Source organism: Ciconia boyciana, chromosome 3, assembly GCF_034638445.1.
Source record: "Ciconia boyciana chromosome 3, ASM3463844v1, whole genome shotgun sequence".
Classification (NCBI taxonomy): domain Eukaryota; kingdom Metazoa; phylum Chordata; class Aves; order Ciconiiformes; family Ciconiidae; genus Ciconia; species Ciconia boyciana.
This window is the reverse complement of record NC_132936.1, coordinates 14,337,886-14,364,242: the sequence shown is the minus strand read 5'-3', so window position 1 is coordinate 14,364,242 and position 26,357 is coordinate 14,337,886. Positions and strand designations below refer to the sequence as shown.

The 26,357-nt window shown below is 35.5% G+C and overlaps 1 protein-coding gene across 3 annotated transcripts in view; it reads right to left on the bottom strand.

Annotated features, from left to right (window-relative positions):
* Positions 1-26,357, bottom strand: part of NBAS (NBAS subunit of NRZ tethering complex) — a 182,173-nt gene that overhangs the window by 32,149 nt on the left and 123,667 nt on the right. For all 3 annotated transcript variants that reach the window (XM_072858557.1, XM_072858556.1, XM_072858555.1), the window contains 4 exons: positions 22,689-22,907; positions 22,233-22,435; positions 15,535-15,624; positions 13,008-13,203 (listed from right to left, as the gene is read on the bottom strand). In XM_072858557.1, coding sequence (XP_072714658.1) covers positions 13,008-13,203; positions 15,535-15,624; positions 22,233-22,435; positions 22,689-22,907 — 708 coding nt within the window. The remainder of the gene's footprint in view (positions 1-13,007; positions 13,204-15,534; positions 15,625-22,232; positions 22,436-22,688; positions 22,908-26,357) is intronic.

Sequence of the window (26,357 nt, the reverse complement as noted above, 5' to 3'; positions counted from 1 at the left end):
CAGCAAGAATGCCTGCCTGTGTGTGACAATGGTCACACAGTCGACTGTATCAGGAATATTTTTTCAAAAGTATTCCTGAGTTGAAACATCATCAAATAAATGCTGATTCTGCAAAGATTGTGTCCACCCTTCACATTACATGTTGATAACTAGTCCAACTGGTTTAAGTAAGATTGCACAATGTCTGAAATTGTACGTTCTGAGAAGCAGCTGTATTTCACTTGTGTGTATGTGCCTTTACACAATCAAGATGATTGAAATCTATGCATGATTTGCCCACTAGTACCACTAGAAAAATCCTAACAAGCAGAAGATCAACACTATGTACCAGAAACACAGACAACAATAAAACATTTAAAACCTTCATTTCAAGGTATTGTTATTCCTATAAAACATAAGAGTACATTTTAAGTTAAATATCAGTGCTATGAAGCACATCAAGACACTTGTCTTAAATAGTTTCCGCACGGCTTTATAGTTTGAATGACCAGATACCTTGCCCTGTCTCTAATTCTTTCCTTATAGTCTCCAGAAATAGAAGTTACCATCAAACTACAAAAAAAAGTTATAGTTCCTTGCTACAAGAAAGCAATAACTTGAAGTAGCACATTGGAATGAGGTTTTTTACTTATATTTACTACACATATATATATGTGTGTCTATGTATATGTGTGTATGTATGTGTGTGTATATATATATATACACACACACACACATACAGAGAACATAGGCTTTCCTCTGTATTGTCTCCTCTTTCCAAGGCTGAGGGAGAGTATGGTGAGGAAGCAGCCACCTCACACAGAAGAAAGAGCACGCTCTGTGTTAAAAGGTAGAAATTTCATCTTAACACAAAGCTAGCTGAGATGAAGTTACCATGGTTAGTTAAGCCTGTTGTTTTGTTGTAGTAACACAGCAAAAAGATTAAAAATTCCACTTTTAACTGAACACTCTCATTGTAGCGATTCTGAATGATCTATTCAGATGACTGAATGTTTTAATGCAACAAGGCACTGCATTTTTACCAGTATGATCATCTTTAAACCATGGTAATGGGAAACTATAACTCAGCTTCCCCCCCCCCGTTTTTTTAAACAAAAAACCAAAAACATCCTTCTAAAATACTGAAAGGCTATGCAAAGATAACCCGCCATGAACAGCTCAGAGCCCTGATAGCACAAGTGCCTGTAAAGAAGAATCTGTCACTAAAGAGAGTAATGAGGCCTATAGCAAGGAGGTAAGGAGTATGCTTGAACTTCAGATGATTCTAAAGGAATATGAAAACAGAAAAAAACAAAAGCAAGGAAGAGGAAAGCAAGGACTTTCAGTTTTAACAACAGATTTGCTCAATTCTGTCTTGATTTTCCCTAGTTTCATGCCTTCTCTTTGGCAGTAGAACACAGCTGGCTTCATGTTTTTCATTAAAATAAAAGGCTGCACAAATATTTACCACAATGGGAAAGTCAATTAGGGGAATTAATTTTAGAAACGCTACTCATGATAGATTAAAAAACAAAATACAAATTAAGTAAAACAAAACCTTAAACTGTTAAAATATACAATGTCATTATCAACGAGGGACTACAGACATTTAAAATCAAGAATATGTAAGCATCTGCATATGCTAATGTTCCTTAAAAAAATATATAGAAAATTAACAAAGCAAAATACAGGCTACACAAACAGCACTGAGTATTGCTTAAAACTACATTAGATACTACCAGCTGTCTGCACCAGTGCAAACTCCTCTTAATCATATGTTCTCCTCCTGAGCACTTTGCTTTTACATCTTTTGCCAGCTTCTCCTGTTATTAATTAGCAGTGGTTAGGATGGCCTATAAAGGAGTTCTGGCTCATTCCACAGTATTGCTGCTTAATAAAGGCAAAAATTGGTCCACCTTTCTCGAATATTGACCAAGACAGAAAATTAACCATATTTCTGAATGGGAGTGCAAACTGCAGCTACAGCGTGTAGCAGCTATGGTATGCCAGAAAGCAAAAGTCAGATTTTCTTTTTATCTGAGACATATTATTTTGCATGCCTTTGAGCATGGCCACACAATACATCTCATTGAATTACATGATTTTAGCCATCAAAACAGCTATTTCTCCTCAAGTGGTTATGGTCTGCTTACCAGTAGCATAGACTTGACATAGCATATGTTCAATCACCTCTTCAATCATCCTCTTACAGGGACAGTTGTGAGCTTGCTGTAACTTGCAAATCTTAAGAAAATTAAAACACTGCTGAAAAATTTATTGCTGGAGTCCACTTATTTATCAAACAATTGGTCAAAATATCTCTGTTCTGACATAATTTTGCTGGCAGGAAGTTACATTGGACAAAATTCCTACAAGCCTTTTAAAACATTTGGTTTTATATAAAAAACACATGAAGTATATGGGTATGGGTGCTTTTACTGCTAAAGTATAAATGATAAGAGGAATCTGGCAGTTGGTTGAGATACTTGTAATCTTTTCAACAGTACATTATCTGAGCACAAACATACCCTTTGTCTGACTTCAGCCATCCTGAGCAAACTTGGAAGGCATGTTCTTTATATCCAGTGCTGAAATAAAAACTTAATGCACTTACAATCCCTCCTCAAATAAAACGCCAAACTGTTCTGCCTGATGATAAAATCTTTCAAAGATTCATATAGTTCTCTTCCCTCACAGATTAGATCCTATCAGATGCCCAAAATGTTGAAACTGCTCAACATGCTTTACCCACTTTCAATGTACAAAGTTTTGACTCATCATCTTGTTCCATAGATTTGTTATTGCTTTATAGATACTCATTACATGACACACATGAAGGAGTCCAAATGTGAAAAGTTCCCTCAAAAGTTTGTTCTGTAGCTTTTAGAAATGTAGTACTTTACAAAAACTATAAAATTATACACTTTAAGAATGATAAGGTTAAATAAAGCTGTGGACATCATACGTGACTGGTAAAGAAAACCTTCAGCATGGCAGTCCACAGGATCAGTTGTTTAGTTCAGTACATTATCTCACTCTTGAAAGTGAAGTTAGTTTAAAATCACTATCGACAGCAACAGTTGAATGTTCATGTATCTAAATTGTGTCCCTGAGGCACAGATATCCACTATATAATGTTCTCCTAATCCTAAAGGACAGAGACCCCTGACAGAGTTGTAAATGCCTTCTTGCTAAAGCTATATAATTTGAGAATCTGGTGCTGACCAACTTGGCTGATAACCTAGAGAGAGTTTTGTTTAAGAAATGGAAATGCCAATAAAAAGATTCAGCCAATCTAATCCTCTCCTTCCCCTAAGATAAAATAGAAAGTGCTGCCTATTTACATATGAGAATGGTGGTCAGGAAAACTAATGCAGACAGACCTCTACATCCTTCTGCCCAATGAAATCTGTTCTGCAAATTACATTTTTACTCCCTGTGAGCATGGCAGAGCCATAGTTTTCATCAACAGATTTTGTTCACTACTGATGTTCTAAGGAAATAATTGATAAGGGTGTTTGTAGACAAAGAATCGAGATGTAGAAATCAGAAAAATGTTTTCCTTCATTATAATCGCTTGTTTATTGAGAAAAGCTATATCCGTGCCTAAAACCAACTCCCTATACTAAAGGCAGAGACATTTGTGGCTTCCAAGAGCCACAACCAAAAACCTACTGATTTACGTGATTATAAAATTCATTTTATTACGTCCACCAGACTGTAAACGTAAATATTTCAAAATATGTTCATGTTCCTCATTGCATCATAAATTTGGATTAATATGGCATTGAAAATAGAAACACTAAGCAGAGCAGGCATTTGAGTAGTCCCTTATTGCTACGACACATTCTCAATTCGACAGGACTCCCTTGTAAAATGCACTATGTTTTTATTTATCTTGCCCACCCCACCCCCCCCAAGCTTTAGTGGTAGAGAATTCATCTATGCTGCATTTTAAAATAATAGGCAGATCTGGCAGGAAAGATTTTATTCAGATTTGAGATAGGGAATGCTGGTGCTAAAACTTGCTTCCACTCATTAGACAGGGCTTACCATGGTTTATAAGCAATGACTTGAAAGGATTGATAACTATTTGATAGAATTTCTGTAAATGCCATCTTGGTGTGCTGTTCACAGCACAAACATACAACAGTCTTTTCTTAAGGAGTTTACAATCTAATCAGGTAAATCAGCAAAGAAAATACTGCCCTTCCTACACAAAGAGGCCAGACAGGGTTGGTCACTGAAGAATTTAATCTTCCCATCTTGTGGGTCAACCCATAGTCTGTCATTCCCTATTCCGCTGGTATCTGTGCGCCTACTCAAAGGTCTGCACAAACAAAAGTTACTGAAACCTACTTCCAGTACAGGGCTGCAAAGCTCAAAGCTTGTTCCAAAGGACATATAAAATTACAAACTAAGTTAAATAGGTATTTAAAAGTTAAGTACTCACAATAGGAACACAAATGTGAAAAATCACCAGTAAAAACAAACTGCAAAAGTGTACAACTGTTTCTGAAAATGTATAGCTACTGACCCTGCAAAGATAAGATTAGGAGCTTTTAAAGGCTATTATTTATTTCATTCTCTTCAAACTGTTTCAAGATGCCAGACATCCCATCAGTACATCCCCATCATTACATCCCATCGTACAATGATGGAATTTAGTTCTATTTCATGAAAAAACACTGTAGGAAAAACACAATCTGGTTTGGAGCCTGGACCAATGTTGCAGATTAAATTCCCTTGCTTGAAAGAAGCATTTCTGAAACTCTGCCTATGGATTTATCCCAAATAATAAAAAGCAACAACTTTATCAAGGAATATCAGTAAATCTGTATGTTATGATGCAGTTCAGCCCATGTTTTCCACTTAAAAAACCAACAAACCAAAACCAAAAAAAACCCCCCACCACATTCAAAATACTGTTGATTTCCATTACTAGGAGGAATATAAGCTGAGACAGCAATGCAAAGGCCTACCTCACATCTCCCCTCCATCTGAGTTTAAGACCAACAAGCAGACAGGAGTTCTTGGTGGAACATATTCCAAGTCCTGAACTCACAAATAGAACGTGGGCTGCCGTGACCTAGACTTCGGAAAAACAGCCACTGCCTGACAGACCAGAAAGAAGCATCTGCTATCAAAACAACAATCTTAGAGCAATCAATACAAAATTAAAACTGAAGTCAAGAGTTTTGCATGACAAACTGTGTTCACAACCCATACCTTCTACCCCAAAGGAGGGAGAACTTTGAGGTCAGGCTTTCTTGCACTTACCCCCAAAGCTGGGCTTCACATATTAAAAATTATTATGAATATGAGTGCTGACCACATATGAAAGCCTGCTGCACACCCATACTAAAGGGATATGCATAATCTCACAGGTCAAATCCTGCTCAAACCGAAGCCAGTGAACAGGATAAGCAAGTTATGGGATTCAAGTTTAAAAACAAATCAACCAGAAGCCTGCTGGTGATAGATTAAAAAAAGGCTCAGCCACATGTTGAGTTGTCTGTCTTGTACAAATACCCAGGAACTTTTTTATTCTGAACTGATTTATATATTGTTTAATTCCTTATCTGCTTTATATGCAGCTCACTAACACTAAGAAATGCATATAGATTCAGTAAACACAAATGCATTGCCTAATGCATAAAAATGTGTAACTCGTGCAGAAAATAAAATCCATTCATTTGTATTCTGCAGGAGATTATGTCCTAATCTGCAAATACATTTCAGCAAAGAGAAAACCTCTTAAGACAGTACATAGATATTGATAGAGAGGTAAGGGCAAATAAAGAAAAAGTTATGCTTTTGAAAGATTTATATAACTAGCAAGCTAAAACTGAAAGACTATTAACATACATGTAATTTAAAATGCATATTGACTATTTAAAATGCATAACTGACTAAAATGCAGTTAACAGGTAAAAATTTCAATCTATGTAAGTCATGGCTAAAACTAACATCTGTGCAACACAAGGGACTTAAAAACACTTAAGTCATTTTACCTGTATGTGCCAGATGCTAATCATTGTTTCATATTTCATAATCTATGTACAATAGAGACACCCTACATTTAGAACACAAAATGGTGTTGGAAGCTGCAGCCTGGAAATTACAAGATTTTAATCCCCAAATATTACTTTTAACTTTGAACTGTTAATTAGCATCAGCCATTTCCCCCCATACCTCGTACAAGTGGCTCTTCAATTTACCCTTTTATGATCATCACTACCATCAAGAAGCAGTGCGTGCACAAGCTCCCAGTATTCAACTGTATGTACAACTGGTGTCTTGATAATCAAAGTCTGCAAATTTTGCTAACACAGGAAAAATTATTTTTAAAAGCTGTTTTTGTGTAAATGAAAGCTTGTCAAAATTAATCTTTACAAAATGTCATCCTGCAGATAGGCTAAACTGACAAAGTAAAAGATGCATTTTTAAAAAGAACAACCCACAATAAACTAAGATACCCTCTTTAGGAACAACAGGTTGTTGATGTTGACTCCAATTTTAAGTAATATTTATTTAAGCTATAAAAATTGAAATAAATGAGTAGCTCTGTTGCAGCCACAAAAATAATCAGAAGATGGTAGGCAGCATAATGCAACTGTCATACTAAATGGCGTTATGTAAGCACTGCAATCACTGGTTTTCTTTTTGATTTGATGTAGTCAAAGTCCTAGCAGTCACAGTCTTTATAGCCGAGTCCCTCTGTACTAATAGCAACAATGTGGAAAAAGACCTTCACTCTATCAATCAACATGAACTATCAGAAATTACTATGAAGTAAGAACTATTTTAAGAATACCTGAGGGGGGCTCCTCAGATGATACAGAGTTTATAGACCTCTAAAGAAACAGAAGATGGTTGATGGAGTAAGATAAGACTGTTTTAAAAAGCATGGCATCAACTGAACGTCACAGTTCTTAATACAAAATGCTAATTTAAGATATTAAGAAAATAATGACTAAAGAAAAACAGTTTTACAGTTTACTTATATTTTCAAAAGGCTTTTAACAACATGCTTGACTAGAAACCACTGAAGAACTTGATCTGCTAACAGGAACAAAACCAAAAAATACAAATAAAAAACCAGTTTATGATCAAATGGTAAAGGTAAAAAGTAGAATTTCTCATTATTTTATGACTGCTTCTTTGCTTATATAAATTAAATGATGTTTTTGGAGGACTGCAAGCATTGAATAGATAATACTGAACACAAACGAGCTAGCTTATGTTAATCAAGGACACTGTAGAAAGAAACCTACAATTGACTCACAAAAAAAATATCTAGGCTAAGTAAATGACCATATGATGGCAAATAAAACGTAACAATGGTAAAGCCACCACATTTTAAAATATACGAAATTAGCCTCATCAAGTCAAAACAGAAACCTGAGCCTCCCTGAATGAAATTCAAAGACCTCTGGTTAATGTACAGCTGAAGTCAAGAGAGCAATCAAGGTGCTGGGATGCATAAGCATGGACTGTTAATTTCCACAAGGACATCACATACACTTCTTCAATTACCTCCTTTCAGGAGGCATACTGCATATCACAGTGGATGAGATAGAGGGGAGAATAGTTACAGACATAGATAACACTGTGGATGAGGTAACAGGACTACCTGTTACCTGTTTACCTAGATTGAGTAGGCAAGAGAATAGGGGAAAAAAATGATGGGGTACATAAAACAGGGCAGGGACTTTGATTTTCTGGATTTTGCTATCCTATAAAACATAGGACACCGCCACATATCAAATCACATAGAGGTAAAAAAAAAAAATCCTTCTACAAACTTTCAACATGTTTTGCACTCAATGCTGTGTGGTGTACCAATGCCAAGCATTTAGCAAGAGACACCCAACGCTGAATCACAGTTCATCCTATTTCTTTGCAACATAATAATAGAACTCTGAATACATGACTAATGAGCTCTTAATTTTTCTGAAACTGAGATAGAAGCAGAATATGCAAGGTTTAAACCATTCTCCACTTACACTTTCATTACAAAAGACCTATTACACAAAGTGAATTATCCCCCATGAATCCACTCCAGAGCACTCTTATCTTCCTCTGAAGCAACTGCTGCTAGCCACAGAATACCATAGTACCCAGGGCTGGCATTCGAAACAGTCATGTTCACTGAAGCTATACTGCTTTTCTCTTGACTTTATCCGTTTTACTTGTGCAGTTAACAGAAAATATTTCATTTGCATCTTAAAGTATTTAATTAATCATACACACTACAATTTATGTTCCCAGGAAAAGTACATTTCACATGTTCTCATATGGATAAATTGCATCTTCAAGGAACGGAAATTAGTGTTTCAAAATATTAATTAAAACTTAAATTAAATTTCTTAAACTTAATTTTTATGCATTACCAGTAGAGAAACAATGTCTCTAAAAGTATAAACAACACTGTTACAAATTTACTCAAAGCTGAGAGGACCATAAATCTTTCTTCTAATTAAGCATGTTTCACAAATAAAAGATGGCTGAGGATTAAACAGATAATGTTCCTTCACCTGTATTTTGCCACATCAACAACAGGTCATTGTTACCTGATAAATTACTTCAGCAAAATTACTTGGGAATTCTTAAATCTCACTCTGCTTTCCAAATACCTAGGTTTAAATGTAGCTGACACAAGTATAGACAATGGGAAAAAGTTGAAAATCACAGGACGCTGAATTATTCCTATGGAGACCTTTCTTTATTAAGTCATATGAAGAAATACCATGTAAACAGATATACATTTTTCATATACTGGGAGAAGAGGGATAAAAGAGCACTGGAGGCTTGACAGCCATACCCAAGTTCTCATAAAGTCATTATGTTAACGTAGACATTACTAAGGTTGCTGAGATACATGAGACTTGCATATGGCATACATAGGTTGTGTATATGAAGGAAGGGCAAATGTGTGTGGAATGTCCACAACACAGATACAAATTAATCTGGCAATTTTTCAAAGCTAAACTTTAGGGGAAAAAACCCAGGTAAAATAAGAAAGGTGCCTAAAGTTATAATCGTAAATTCATATTAGATATCCCTTCCAATTTTCAAAAATGCTTAGCCCTCAGAAGCTCTGTATACCCCAAGATTATGAAAAAACCATAAAACAACAATATGAGGGGAAAGGCTAAATGAGATTACCTTCTCTAAATGACAAAGCTATTTGCATTTAAGTGGCATGCAAATAGTAATTACATTTTGCATTTGCATACTAATAAAACAATCCTTTTAAGACAAGGTGTGTCTTATAGAAGCTTCACAGTTTTTAACTTCTTGTCTTAAACTAACCCTTGGTTTACCTACAGAAGCTTTGTTAGTGTCACTGTAACTTCCTGGGGCAAAACCCTAACTCTTATTACTGTAACTTATGCTTTGTAACTGGTCACTGAACTGAACGACTACGTATACACACATAACCTGTTAGTTGATACCTTACATATGTTAGACAGTGCTGTGAGTCATTACAGACTATATTTTTATATATTATATGAAAATAAATGGATTTACCATCTTTGATATGAATCCATCATTTGATATGAACATTCTAAACCATGTTTTTCTCACCCCCCAACATTTTTTTTTTTTTTTAATATCTAAAAGTCAGTATTTTGGCCTGTATTTTTCATGCACCAGTTAACTAGAAAATTACAGAACCTGAAGAGCTCAGATAAAATTCATCAAGGGGATTAAAACAACACATGCCTCCTCCCTCTAGTAGCATGGGATGCTACTGGAATGTGAATTAAAGACTCTCAAGCCTTTGAAAAATGAGGACTCCTGAATTTTTAATTTTGTTAACTAATCATTAGAGAACTGGAAATTGCTGTGTTTCTGACTGTTTGATAGGTAGCTGCATCCATAAAGTACATTTTTAATTTTGTAAGAGCTGGCCTGTTTCCCAGCAGCACATTGATTTGTGGGACCACTACTTACAGCACCTAGAGCATAATTAAATATTAAGTCCCTCCTTGATGTATGCAAAGTCTGACTAAGAGGATTAGTAGACACACAGAGGGTGGCTTTCACACATTTTCTGGTAATTGAACACTGCAATATCATTAAACTTATCTTTACTCAATAGAAATCCACATTCATCCTTTACAATATCTGCTGCCCCTTTTTGTATCAAGGAATGGTAAAGGAAAAGAGGGATCCCCTAAGAGTGTGTAAGAAATGCCAAGCAAAAAAACCCAAACACACAAACCCAAAACAAACGTTTAAATGCATTCCTCTACAAGCTAAAAATAGCATTTGATCCACCCTCCCCCCCCCCCCTTTTTTTTTTTAACATGATCAGGGGTTTTACTACTTCACTGGATGAGAAAGGATGACCAAATTAATAAAGCTGTAGTGATGTTAGAGAAATTGATACCTACAGACAAGGCAGACAGACTGATATAGCAGTCCAGGAACATGTTTGAAAGATGTAATTCCTCATGTCTACTTTTTGACCCTGCTTCACTCGGGATTACCCAGCAACCTGACAAAACTTTTAAATTGTGCTTCAACATCCCCTTCTGTAGAATGAGGCTGCTTTTGAAGGTCTTTGCACCTAAACCATTAACTTGCACCTAAAGCATTAACTTGCGTCAGAAACTTGCTTAACTAATGCTTTGCCTAAAGCTCAAACACAAATCTCTCTTTGCTTTTCAGCAGTCATGTAACTACTGAATTCGGCAGTGTTCTTGTTTCACTAACATAGCACGAAGGATTGTGAAATGTACAGTTTTCAATAAGCTATTTTATTATTCTATTTTCCCTGTTTGTTAATACACAAAATAAGTAAACTTAATCATCAAATAAGGTAATCACTTGCTTTTTCTAATATCAACTTGTAGACTAGCATTTGACATCAGCTGACTAGAAGAGAAAAAAAAATAGTCTAAGTAGTGGATCACTCATTTGTTTTCTTGGACATTTGTGAAGAACTCTGAATTTCAACTACTGGTACCTAACAGACAAACCAATATGACTCTTCTGTCTAAATCACCCATTAGCTACCTAGCACAAAATATGAAAAACAAACAAACAAAAATATTGAAAACAAAAGGTTCTTATCTATCACATTTAGCTCGAACTGACATGAAAATTCAAATAATTTTTAAATATGTTCCAACAGAACTCTTATAACTGGTATGTTTTCCTGCTCGAAACTAGGAGTATTCTAAAAATCCACCACTTCAGGAAGCAGAAATTATTAACAGATTATATGGAGAGACCTAAACAGCCTGGAAGATTGGACCAACAAGAGTCGCCCAAGGTTTAATAGCCATGGTGCACCCAGAACAGCACAGGTGGGGACAGCACGGGTGGGGAGCAGGTCTGTTGAGAAGACCTTGGGGGTCCCTGTGGGCAGTGAGCTACATTTGAGCCAGCAGCATATGCAATGCATTCAGTTAATTCCTAAAACATCACGAGACAAAAGCAAATGGATGTGAGTTTCATGTTGTAAAGTTATATACATTTTGACTTACCAGATTATGGGAGAAAATTTTAAAAAGTGATCTTATATAGTTCTCAAACAAGTGTAATGAGTCTCACAAGGCTTCTGTCAAATACAGGTTCTTTTTCTGTCTTCTACAGACATGGCTGAAAGCTATTATCTACCTGTAGCTTCATTCTTAAAGCCAGTAGAATCTTTTAGACTTGAAATGCTTTTGGATTGGAAAGTGGGTCACAGGCAACACAAATATTGACAAAGGACTGAACTGAAGATGAAGAATCCAATCACAGACAGACACCTGAAGAGCAGTTGAAGAGTTAAGCACTGGGATTATTGTGAATGCAAGAGAAAAAGTAATTTCTAAAGAAAGCAAGAGATGAGCATTTTCTTTTTCTTTTAAGATTTTTATTATGATTATTCTCTTGGATGATCTTAGCACAGTGAGTCCAAACTGAGATACTGCTTTTGTTCATATGAATATAAAATGGTTTTGTGCATAGATTTTTTGAGGAACTATTAGAAATACTCTATTTTAGTTCCATAAGGTCTTGGCATGGGGGGGAGGCATTTAGACAATGGACAAAAAGTAACTCTGCTTCTGAACAATTCTACATGCAGCAAGTGACAGTCATCTGATTTCAAAATGGCACAAGCTTCAAAGGTAAGACTACTTCTTCCTGTTAAGCCTTTAGTATACTTTCATTGTACTTAGAAATGTAGAAGCTCTAAAAATACGTATGTTGATATTAAGCACTTCACCAAAATGAGTCACGAAATAAAGCAGTTAAAATATTAATGAATAACCAACAAGAGCGTGTTTGTATATATGGAATTTTTAATATTCTACTTGACAAACTCGAGCATTTTCACTCCTGAGAACATTCACTAGATGATCCTTATTAGTCTTACATCAACTTTGACATATACTTAAAAAATGAAAGTTAGGCATTTTGCTACCCTTTAATTCAGAAGGAAAGTTAATCAGTTTTAGACTTGAAAACCTGAACTAGAAGCACTCTGTCTCTCTTAGTTGGAAAAAAATAAATATAGCTAAGAGTAACTTCTTTCAGCAATTATTTTACCTTATTTTTTTCCTGACTTTACACTGAAAAAGACTTAAAATTGTCACTTGGGCAGTTAAAGGTATGAACTGTTTTTAATTAACTACTGTCTTTCAGTTGTTAGGTGCTGCCTCTTAAGAGGCAACAGCACACTAGCTATGACCGAATGCATTCCCTATCAATTAAGTCTTTCCATTTCAAAAGAAAGAATATACAAAAACTTCAAAGTCGATGCTTGACATGGAGGTAAGTCATTAGTGTTTAGTCAAGTTTGGTATTATGTACTCCTGATCCCAAACAAAAAAGCTGAGGAGTCCATTAACTTTGTTTTTCTAAGAATCATAATGTATTAGAAACCTGATTCAAAAGGAAGGTAGGATTAGTTCCCATACCAACAGGATGCATTGCACATATATTGCAAAACAGCATTTCATCATATAATCCGTGTATGAAAACAGTCTTATGCTATCATTTATAGCAATCAATATCAATACCTTTGTTTCAGGCCAGCAAACTCTGAGAACAGCTTGCGTCCTGAAGTACACAAGTAGCTTGCTATCCTCATCACTGAGATGGAAGGCTTGCTCCAGAATTTGCAATACTCTGATGCGAGGCTTCACTGCTAAAGAGTCATCACCACAGAAAGGTCTCAACCACTCCAGAAGGTCATCTGAAGTAACTACTTTCTCCCTGTAATTAAACAATACTATGTTAAACAGTCTTTGGTAATCCTAATGAAAGTACTACATGTATTTTCAAAGCTGTTAACAAGTACATTCAATACATAACAAAGACATAACACTGGAAATGGAAGAGCTCACCTCTGTGAGGCTGCAGAGAAACTAGCCCTCATAAATCAGGTGCCTAAAGCTAAGTGGTGTAAGAACTTTTTTGAACTTCAAATAACCATGTAATACCATAGAAATCCATCTGTGCAGTTACATATTCTCCCACGTACTACCTTGACTGTCAAGTGTATTGTAACGGTGCTGGATTTCAGCACCTGAAAATCCAAGCCTTTTTATGGTGTCTGGTCCTGACTGATGCCTGTACTTCCACCCCATCTGACTTTATGGAAAACCAGCTTGGCTGCCTGCATTTTAAGTATGACATTTTTATATCTAATGTTTGTTCATATTGTCCTATATTCTTTCTTTCCTTACAAATTCCTTCTTTAACGCTCCACATACACAAATTAGTTTATCCTGATTGTAGCTCTAGCCATTCTTATTTTTTTCTGTACCATCTCTAGCAAGCTTGATTATTGTATGTTCTACTATGATGATTACAGAATGCCCATAATCCCTAGAAAGAAAAAAAAAAAAAGAGATGTTAAAAAAACTAAGTTTTTGGGTTTTCCTGATTTGGCTAATTAGAAAAACTCTTAATTAAATCATTTGATTCCAAAAGTATTATACTATATTGTATTATATTGAATTTGAATTGTATCAATATTGAATATTGTATTATACAGAATACATTCTAACTGCATGAAAGCATTTACAGTAGACAGACTACCATGAACTCAACCAACCAGCTAGCAGTTGCAGAAAGAATAATCTGTTATATCCCTTAGAGCCTATAAACTAGCATGTAACAAATCAGTAAATGCTATTCTGCTATTTTTCAGCACTATTTTAAACAAAAGCTAATTTTTTTTTCCTTTAAAAAAAAAAAATCTAGAAAGTGGTTCCAGGTGGAGTGTGATTTATAACTAATGTTCCCTTATTTGTCTTAACAAGACAGATGGGAAAGTAATATCGGATAGAAAACACTAATTTAACCTGTCTTGCAGCTCTGAAATAATAAGCATTGACAGCTTAGGTTTTCATATTACAAGGTTTTCAATTCTACTTAGGCTTTATATTATCTGAATGATGCTGTTAGCTCAGAACTTCAGCTAAATTAGACATGCCTCTGTCGAACAGGTGGCATTCAAACTGTAAATTAAAAGTCTGGGAATTAAGAGGACCTGCTGGACTATTTCAAGAGTTTTGTAGAGCTCACACCTGATGTTTATATATGTTTTCCTGAGGGAAAGATTTTTATTTTTTAAATTGAATAGCTGCGGTTTAAGGAGAAAAATAAGAACAAGTATTTAAATGAATGTAAACAATCTCCTGTAACACAATGACTTCCACTCCAGCTTATTGTTTCAGCAGTTAAGTGTTGATGAAGTATACAAATATAAGACTCCAGAAAGTGCATCTCAGAATAAAATAGTACCAACTCTCTCATTCTACCTTATAATATTGCAAATGAGATTTACTGTAGATTTTGACATCAGTGTACTTCAATATCCAGTATTTAACTGATTTAATGTCAGTGGAGAAGCCTCCACACAACAGTGTAATTGGTTTTATTGGCTACCAGAGAGTATGGGGTTTTTATTGTTATTATCATACATGAGTTCTTAGTTTGCACATCTGGAAAGAAAACTGTTTGGTTTTTTTTTTTAATTGTCTTTACTAGAAATGCAATGGAAAACGTCAGTGAGACATACAGACCATTATGTGACCTGAAATAAGGACATCACCAAAAAAGGAGAAAAAAAATGGTGAAGCATTATACCATATTAGTGAAATTGTTTCTGCACTATACCCTACAAATATTGACAAATTTAGATATCTAAATTCAGGTATGTGAAAGTGAGTCTTATTAATCTAATTAAGCTCCTAAACTGAAACAAAAGCAGTGAAGTACTCCTGATAGATATACAATCTGTAATAGTCACAGCAGAAAACCCATTTTCTCAAATCACCATAATACATAGTTATCTAAACTTTTGGTTCAGTGACTTGCTTTCTTCCAAATGATCAAGTAAAGGCTTCTGTCAGGACTCAGATTTTGAACCTGATAAATGATAGCCTGTTCCAGAATAAAGTCTTAGAAAATTAAGTGCAAACCCATTATATATATCCATTAAGAAAAATCATCCATATTCAGTATTGTACTTTCAATGCTTTCATGAGAAGTATCTTTCAAAGTCTTAACCAAAGAATCCACAGAGTAAGTTCTTACCCTTTCTCAGCACTTGCATGCACTGCAGAAACAATGCCTTCTAGGATTCCAAGCGGATCTTTCACTGATGTAGATGAGCCACCATTTCCGCTGTTAAGGGAAGACATAAAATTACCATTAAAATGGTCCTTAATATTGTATCTAATTCTATCCACCTACAGGATTTACACAAATTGTTCAATAATACAGCAATTTTCCACTTTCCCTGCTTAACTAGTACCTTTAATTTTATGTCAAAGTAATGCGAGGAGCAACAAGAAAAGAGTGGGAAAGAGAAATACTAAAATACTTAAGTGAAACTTGAAAGAAAAAGAATAGTTAAAATTTAGCACTTCTAACAGATTAGATCAGCAAAACATCCACATGTAAACTCATTACCTTAAAGATCTCATCAACATTGACTAAACAGATTAAAGGTTACACATAAATGTCACTATCTGTTCTTTTCAAATATCATCTTGCAGTATCACTATTGGTTTAAACAAACTTGCCTGTAACCTGATTCAGCAGATTTCTTTTCCCACCCCCTCTGAGATTCATTTTCAGTTGTATCAACCAGGTTGATGCTTACCATAATCAACAAAATTAAAAAGGAGGGAGCACGTGGTCAAGAACAGCATGTGGGAAAGGGGAGGATTAAGCCACCCATCAAATGACATCCGCTATGCATGTGTAGGAACAGAAAAATGTGAATCACGCATCAGACATTCCAGTTACTCAATAACGTTCTGCAGGTCAAAAGGTAGTAAATATTGAAAAAAAATATCACTTTGGTAGGAAAAAAAGCTTCACTCCTAATGCAATGAAAGTGACATTTTCTGCTAAGATTTTCAGCAAAACAAACCTAAGATGTGACTTGGTGCTGAAAGAGGGAGGGATTTTGCACTGGTACTCCAATAAAGCACACAGTGTCTCTTCATGGAAACCACTGCAGTGGCAATGATGCCTGGATGAACTAGGAAAAAAACCAACAGTTTTGCCTATCTTAAGAGTTTGTCAATGCTGCATTAAAGAAAGAGAAAGAAAGGCAAATAGTTCCAATGTTAGTTTACTAAAGATGACTCAAGAACGCAGAGCGTATTTTCTCTACGGTTCATCGGCATACCAAAGCTCTTCTGCTACTAAAAATGTCAGCCTCTTCCTAGATGATCTCTTTAACAAAAATGAATACATGTCCAGACTACTGCCCTGACTGTTCTGTCTAAAGCCAAAATACACTGTATAGCTGATTGTAATGTGTAAAAATAACTGCAATATTTCACAATTTTTTTGTCAAGAGTTATGAGAGTGTTTATAATTTTGTCATTTATTACTTCATTAAGATATATTGCCTAAAAAAATTATTATACTATATGGCATAAAGACCTGAATTTTTACAACCTTTAATGTCTTCCTGCATTCAGAAATTTCATCTTTTCTATTTTTGTTTTTATCTTAATAGGTGACCAGCACTTCAGTGAACAACACTAGATTTAAAAACAACACGTGACTCCATTCAGAACAGATGCAAGAGAATTTTTTGCATGATGTAATCTTGGTTTACCTTAGTATACACATTTTATATTGCTATACTGCACTCATAAGTTCAAAATAGGAGTAGAAAGCTGGTAACACTGTCTTTTTTCTCAAAAAATACTGTTACATATGACTATGATAGAAATGCCATTGTTAATACCAATACTATCATATGGCAGCTAAATAAATTTTAGAAGAGCGAAGTTTAAATCTAGATATTTTCCTAAACATCTTCAGAATAGTTGGAAACAATTAAATTATAATTTGTAGTACAGAAATATCCAGGATTTTAGACTCCTGAAGAGGGATAATGTCTGTCCAAAAGATAAAATCTATTTTCACCCAAAAACACATCAAAAATTTCAGTTGAGGCGGTGGGGTGGGGGGGCAGAAAAAGACAGACAGAAAGAGTATTTTTCACAGAAAAGGAGACACAACAGAACTGAATGGTCTCTTAAAAAAAGAAATAAAAAAGATTATATTTAGATTACACCAGTACTGCAGAAGTGTGGAAATGGTAAAGAGAGGAGCAATATTAAAGTGATCATTTTACACAAGCAGCTACATGCATTAGAAGATGGTTTCAAAATTGTTTTAAGATAAAAAAGCTAAGAAAATTTATGTTCCCAGAGTGAAGACAGATATAAGCCACTTCATTAATGTTCTGTTTACAGGCCAGATTTAACTTTTCCTGTATTATTATGCTTTTTGTGTTTTTTTTCAATTACATTTGTAATAAAAAGACATCAACAAAGGGCATTAACATGGCATATCTAAAGAAAACTACAAGAATAATTATAAAGCTTACAGACTAAGAAGAGAATGATGATTGTCTGAAATAGAAAAGAATAGGACATGGACTACAGAAATGGAGATCTTACTAGCTCTACTTACCCTAAATTATCTTCAGTGTACATAAGCAACTCTCATCTCAAAGGAGAATGACCAGCACACAGAATTTGGGTACCCTAAATTTTGGAGATTGGTTCTGAACAGTTCTAGCACTTGCTCTTCAAAAACCCTTCTTCTCTCTAATTAGAAATTAAAGTCTTAAGCTCCCATCACACCCAGGCTCTGAGCACCTCAAAAAACTCGGGTCAAAAGAAACATATACATAAAAGTTAATGGGCATTTCTGAAAACAGAACAGCACTGTTTCAGACAATACATCTGTGAAGCCAGTTCTCAAGTACAAGAGATGTATGAACATTTACAGAAAGCTTCGAGTTTGTCGTACACAGACAGGTACTGCTACTAAGCAGGAGCAGAGGAGAAAAAAGGTGAAACTAAGCAGTAAGTTACAGTTATCTAGAATAAGAAAGTATTTTAAAAAGAAATCTAGAAAGACTGAAAGCTAGCATTTTTTTAAGCTTAATATTGCCTTTACTCCCTAATGGTTAGAGAAACCAGAAAGAGATTACAGCCCATGAGATAAATAATCATGTCAAGTTTCCACAGATTGTTGCCTTGTTCTTTTCTTAATCATTAATGATTAAAAATAAGCAGCTACTAACGGAAACAAATATAATTAATGAAGGATTAGTCTTCCACACAGATTATATGCTATTTTATGCATGTTTTAAACAACAGAACAGGATTCAATGTTCACCTCAAAACTCCTAAGTATGAGCCTGGTGTAATTACACTGATAAAGGCTTATTTTGGTTTCAGTTCAGCTTCAGAAAAAGTGATGCATATTTAATCAAGTTCCTCAAACACAATAAAGTACAAAGAATGCTTGAAAGGAGAATAAATTAACTTCATCTAAATCTTTTAACCTAATTATGGTATTAATTGAAAATACTTGATATCGTCTTATTTCTCCAGTCTTATCTTCCTCTTTCGGTTTGTGCTTCCTCTAAATGTCAGAAAAATAAGAAAGTAATATATTGTTGGTGTGATTGTTCAAAGCTGGGGAAAAAAAGTCATAATGCCAAACCATTATATCCATCAGAAATACTGTAAAATTATGATATCCAAGTTACAAAATTACTCTGTATGACCCCTGCTCAAGTGAGACGAGATAGTAAAAAAAATCTTTTTTGTTTTGTTTTTCCTTCTAAGTTAGCTACTCAGTCTAATAAAGCTGGTTTTACCTTCCTTACAAAACACTGGCCATTAAACAAGAACTCAAAATTTCACTAAACCCTTCCTGCTCATTGCCTGCTGAATACTTCCAAAATTTCATGAAATGCTACATCCATCTGGACACCTAAGATAAGAAATTTAGGAGCTGCAAATGAAGGAGGCCATAATGTCTTCAACAGACAAACTGTCTTCCCTGGCTAACCATCCACCAATATGCCTACAGTCATGCATCATGGAAAGTCACCAGCATATCATGTGAGTGATCTTAGGCAATGGTTTAAATTGAATCTTGGATAAGTCTAATCAGACTACCATCATCACCAGAATCTTTTGGGGTTTTTTGAGAAGTTCATGATTTCTACTGAAGAGGCAACTGATTTTATTTACTGTAGCTGTTTCCATAGGCAAACAAGGAACTGCCCAATACATATGTTGTGTAAAGTATGCAGATATGCTCTGCTGGAGAGATTTTATACATACCAATGTAAGAGTTTCTACTTTGAATTTTGTGTGCCAGAACTAGAGAGTCAAGGGAGATAAAAGTAGTTAACAGAACTGGACAATACTGCTCTTGAAATTACAATATAGGTACCTAATATTAGGCAAATAACTGTATGTTATATTTAACAAGAAGTCCGTTTCTGAGAAGGTGTGAGAGTTTCTAAGCCTGTGATACTGTATGTTGTTGAAAAATGAAGCCAAAAAGTAACTTAAATAATCTTTCATAAAGGCAAGACTTTCTAGAAGGTTCTTCTGCAATAGTCAGTAAATATACTAATAACAAAAGGTATTTTACTGTGTTTGAAGGGAGGTAGTAGTTATGAAACTGAAAGAAAGGATGCATATTTTCAATCACAGAAGTGGGGGATTGATGCTTAACTTCCAGGTAAATCACCAACACGACCATAATTTTTGACATCCATACAGGCCTGTTTCACTTATGGTTACAATACCTTAATTACATTCCGTGACACTATAGATACAGAAAATCCAAGTTCAGTGTTATAACCTTACAACTGCTACTTTGACGGTTAATTGCCAAAGAAGGAATTTTCCAACATAATCTCTTTCAAAACTATTGTATAAAATAACCACACTGTATAATAACCACAAAGCTCCAATAAAAAAACCTGAAGAGTTTTCCCTTGAAATGTTACATTTATTGAATAGTAGTTTCTCATTGCAGGCACACAGGAAAGACTACTTTAATTGTCATTTTTGCCCATTAACCCTGAAATGCAAGTATTGCACCTTAACAGAGGGTGTTATGAATGGCAAGCTGAGCTAGAACTGAGCATGAAACAAAATCAAGGAAAAGCACCTATTTCACTGAAAGGCTTTTCAAAGCGTGCTTAGCTTTCCCTCACCTGTGTCCACATCCTCACCATGTCTGTAAACATGTCCACAAGCAGGCATTTTTAACAGTTCTATATTCCCAGAGATGATTACATTCTCCCAAATGCCAGACAAACTAAACAGTTCGAAACTGAGCGGCTGAAACTAAACAGCCAAAACAGTTTCAGCCTCAAACTTGAGAAGAAAAGCCGTGTCCCTTCTGGGCTATAAGACTTGAAGTACAGAGGCTGCAGCTAACCAAACAGGCAGGACTTCAATGCAGGACTCTTCTCTCCTCCCTTGCCCAAGACATGACTAGTACTGAAGAAATGCACCACAACTACAGTAGTTTTAGACAGTTTCTCACAAGTGTTAGGAACTGTAATTTGGAAGCAAGACTATAAAGAATATATTAAACTAAAAGATGATCGTATTGAAGTTAATGCAAACTTTAAACTCACTGTTAACAAGATTAAGACGGTCAGCATCAACTGTATTTCATGTTCCTTTGTATCATCCAGGCCTTGCCCAGATCTCAACAGAATTGTTCAGGGATGTGTAAGTATAAACTCTGTGGAAGCTAGTTATTTTGTATTTTCTGTTCTCCTAGCTTATTTCTCCATAATTTTAAAATAAGAGATGACTCAGTTTGCTGGGGTTGCATGAACAGGTTGGTTATTTGGTTTGTGACATGGCATGGAAAAGACAATTGCTGAGGTTCGGTGCTGTGAATCCCAGAAAAAGATGGAGATGAAACCTTAATTCTCGTACAGTCTGTGGGATTGCTGATAGTATGATGGCACTAATAACAGCAAGAAACAGTAACAATGACAACACTGAAAGAGTTGAGCAAAACAAACCCCTTCCTCACATTCGAAACCTGTTTCTCTCCAAGAAGTTAGCAACAATAATTGCTTCTCAGTGCTGTAGGAAGCATAAAACACTCACACTTGCTGTTTAATTTAGAGGTAGGGTGTGACACAAAGGGAGATGGAAGAAGAGCAAAAACTTTAAGAAGCATTCTTTACAAGAACAAAGAAAAAAATGTATAGCCTACATTTTCATGACAAACACACACATTTTTCAAAACCTTGCAAATAAAAAAAAACCCAAACCAAATGAACCCAAAAAATAGCTCCCAGAAATACCCCAGCAAGTTATTCCAAAGATGGAAATTGTACTTCTTCCTGTAGGACTAGCTGTTGTGGCAACAGCCGTTGCTAGGCCTCTACTGCCCAAGTACCTGCATAAGCTCTTTTTGTACCCACCATTTCCAACAACATTTCCTCTGTTTAAGAGGGAAGAACTATGTACAATTGTAAATTTGCCAAAAATTCACAAGTGCACACACTGTGAACAATGGAACAATTGTAAATTGTAATGGAACAATATTGTAAAGACAAGGGTTTTTAACTGAAAAGCACCCTCCTGTGAATAGGATGAGTTCTGTGGCTTGCTTTGTTCAGATTGCCCAGGCTTCTCAAACTCAGAAAAATATAACTGTCTTATCTGCATATGAAATTATAGGTAAACAGGAGCATAAACAATCCAAGAACTCATTACCTGTTACTGCCCAATTTTCTGCAAAATACAGACATTCAAAGCAAACAAGTACTCACTACAAAAAAATCAAATGAATCAATCAATCAAACAAAAAATCCAACCCAAAACAACCAAGCAACCAAAAAAAAAAAAAACCAGAAAGAAAAAAAAAAAAAACAGAAGAAAGGGTTTTGGGCTTAATTGTGGTAGTGTACTTACCTTAATGTACATACAATTTTTTTAATAGCACATTGGACAATATCCTTAGGAGAAAGACCTAGATCTCCAACAGCCACTTGTAACAACTGCTGTATCATGTCCAGGGGTTGACCATCTATACACATAGCTACTGCTTGTTCATGGATTTTTTCTTTCTCTGACCTCGACAAATCATATAAATAGCCATACTTCTGTAGTGTATCCTGTGAACAGATAATTTTTGAAAACGAATCAGTGTACTCTCTACTTACAGGGATGTATCATTCAGAGTCTTTCTTTCTACCAAGACTTAACATATACTATGAAAAAGAAAGGATTGATGGAAATGAATTTTCAAAAAACAGGTCAACAACAAAAAAAAGGTACAAAATATTAATAAAATATGACAGAAGATTGAGGTCCATCACTGTTAGTCATGGTAACATTCAAAAGAAGCATCTGATCAGTAATCAATACCTGTTTGCTGTTTTTCAAGTAAGTGATAAAACTATGAGTGAGTGTTTCCAGATGAGCAAGCGATCTCTGCAAGTGACTCAGAGTTTCTTCATAAGCAACAGATGGATTTTCAGCATCTTCCATGTCATTCTCAGCAGGTTTTTTTCTTGATTTCTCAGAAAGATTTTTGACTGCCTTAATTGCCTTCTTAGTCACTTCTATTCTGGCTTCAACTGGCAGCTGAAAAAGATTATACGATATTTAATCATTCATCATCTATACACTACTATTTGTATTACAGCAGTGCCTAGAGGTCAGGTGGCTCCACTGTCATACAGTGCAGCATAAAACTAAATTAAGTATTTTATGAGAAACAACTTTATTTCTCATTAGTCATTTATTTAAAAAGGATCAGTATTCCATTACTTTCTTCTGTTGTCCTTCCTTTTATTGATGTTGAATCTGGCTCATTTTAAACCATATGAAACTTTTTTTCTCTAATTATATTTATGATTTTTGTGGACTGCTACCTTATAATCTTTGATTTTTAATTCTGCATTGAGAGATGTCTGGGGATCATCTTACAAGATTAACTGAAAATCCCAAATGCTGAAAATTAAGGTTAGTTTTCTCAGGTTTACATCACTGTTTAAAATACATCCCTAAGACCATCATCGTAAGCAAAAAAAGCAGTAGGAAATCTACAACTTTTAAATCAATCTATTTAAAGCACAAATTATAGAAAACAGCAAGTTACTATTCTGAAAAACCTCTACAACTAGATGTGTCTGGCCATTAAACTGAAACAAGGAAGTCTGGGTTGTTTTTTTTTCCTCCCATTACACTTCTTGGAGTTTGAATTTTTAAATATAGTCATACATACACTGAATGAAGTTTTCCCCTACCCCTCCATCTAGCATGAAAGGGTCATTCCAGTGTGTCAGAATGGAATTTAGGACTTCACAATGGAGCCTGGACAACAAGCACAGATTCCCAAGCTTCCAGAAACCAAGAGTATGTTAGAAAAGGATATAGATGGAAATACTCTTTATATAGACAGTACTTGCAGCAAACTGTTGTGCTTCTAAGTCAGGAAAGATACAGATTCAGCTGTAAGTCCACAACAAAGTCTGAAATATTATTTTAAAAATTAATGCATAATTTGTTAGTTTTATAACTTCAAGTACAGTTTTAAGGATGCTTGCAATATACTTTCTAATGGGTGGGGGGTCTCCTGTCTCCTCTGCCTAAACCCACAGCATTAGGTACTTTTAACATCAGGTGCTTTAGTTACTGGAATACTGGACAAAGACATACAAACCATTTTCATTTTCAAGTTGAAATACATTAGGAGAAAAAGCTTGAATCTGTATGACACATCAAATAGGAAAGAGGCTGAATTACCATAGAAAGAGGAAAATTAAACTGCTATAGCATTCTTCATAAGAAAGTCAAATTGATGTTTACATCAAGAATTAAACTACCTACTTGTAAAGACACAGAAAGCCTGATAAGGATTAGTTTGTGGAAAGTTTTACAGCTTATATATTTAAATTATCTCCCACCCCCCCGCAAAAAAAAAAACCAACCAAACAAAAAACAAACAAAAAAACCCCAACCCAAACCTCACAGAAAGATGTAGGGGTTACTCCTGTTTTTTAGTGCTGTTGCTGTGAGCTGCAGTAATGGTCTACTGGACATTTTTAATGATAAGAGCAAAATGGGTGGACATTATTGTAAGAGCTAAGAAAACTTGACAGCATTAACAGGGTAAATACAAAGGGTATTTTACCATTCAGTTCCAAACTTGACTCAGTTCCATTCCCACCAAAAGAAATTAAGTATTATTTTGTTACTTTGAACAAGGTCTCAATATGAGGTTTTACTATAAGCAGGGAAAAGGTGATACACTTCATATCACATTTAAATTTAATGACCACAGATGGATTTATATATCCATTTTGTAAACCTGATAAAAGATGAAAACAGCTACGTATTACATTTTCCCCCTTCTACTGTACATTCTAATGTTAAAAATGCAATTAAGAGAAATGCAAAAGGCAAACAATTCAAGTATTTCATCTAACTGTTATATCCTAGAGAACAGTGTGAATATACTGCCAGTTTAGAAGTCATGATGCCATAAGCATATACAGAATAGAGCATTAAAGAAAAAAAAGAATACACGCTCTTCCCAAGACTATTTTCATTTTGCATTCATATTTGCATAGTGCCAAAATGCAGCACTACCAACATATCATTTCTCTGATTATTCTATTTCAAAACATGAATGGCTATCCTCTGTACTTCTAGTCAGCTTCAGTAATGAGATTTGGTATCATACCCAGTGATAAAAACAAGTAGCTTAGGGGCTAGTTCAATCTTTGTTTGCATGTGAAGTGAAGTTTTCTTTTTAAAAAGCTTTTACAGTATAAAAAGATTTTTTAATTCTATAGGCTACAATATGTAATGAAAAATCGTTAAAATCTGTTTTCTTTCATTTTCAAATCAAGGAACACATAGAAATTCAGCTCAACAGATTTCACTCCTCAGGGTAAAAACTCATCTCAGAAGCCCATTTCCTTCAGAATATGTAAGTATTTCTTAATACAGTATTGTACAAGTAACATTCACTTGCACATGAAGACATTGACCCTGCCATTCTTATTGCCAGTGATTAGCATGCAACTCTGATGATGGAAACAGCTCCCCTCTTTTTAATGCCACAGGAACCTGGGATCCCAGCAACACTGAAACACGGAATGGCTGAGGCTGGAAGGACCTCTGGAGGGCATCTGGTCCAAACCTCCTGCTCAAGCAGGGCCACCTAGAGCCAGCTGCCTAGGACCATGTCCAGGTGGCTTTTGAATATCTCCAATGTGAGAGACTCCACAACCCCTCTGCGCAACCTGTGCCAGTGATCCGTCACCCTCATAATGAAAAATGTTTCCTGCTGTTCAGATGGAACAGTTTGGTCCAGTTCCCATCTCTGCCACTAAATCCCAGCTTTACATGTTCCACCAACCAAATGTCATGTAGCTATAAGCCAAGCAGATATACTAGAATGGAAAGCAAATTACGCTAGTTAATTCAGAAGTAGGTTAAACACTTAGAGAATAACAAAAGCTGGTTCCCAATTCCTGTGGGGGGAGGGAAAAAGAAGAGCAAAAGCAAGAGAACTTGCGGATCAAGATAAAGATAGTTTAATACATGAAGGAGAGAGGAAAAAAAAACATTAACATATCAAAACTAAGTGATGCAAAGGCAATCACTCACCACCTCCCACAAGCAGACCAATTCCCAGACAATCTCCAAGCAACAACCATCTCTGAAGACACCCTCCAACCCCCTGTTTTTTTACTGCTGGGCATGACATTATATGGCACAGAACATCCCTTTGGCCAGCCCAAGTCAGCTGTCCTGGCTGTATCCCCTCCCCACTTTTTGCCTACCTGCAGCCTACTCAGGGCTGGGGTGTTGAGAAAAAGAGAAAGCCTTAACACTGTGCAAAGCAGTGCTCAGCAACAGCCAACACACTGGTGTGTTATAAACACTGTTTTAGTCACAAATCCAAAGCACAGCCCCGCAGGGGCTGCTATGAAGAAAGTTAACTCCATCCCTGCCAGACCCAGTACAGTTCATCTGGAGATCACTGTAGAAGTTCTAATGCATGTAAGGAACCAGCTAAAG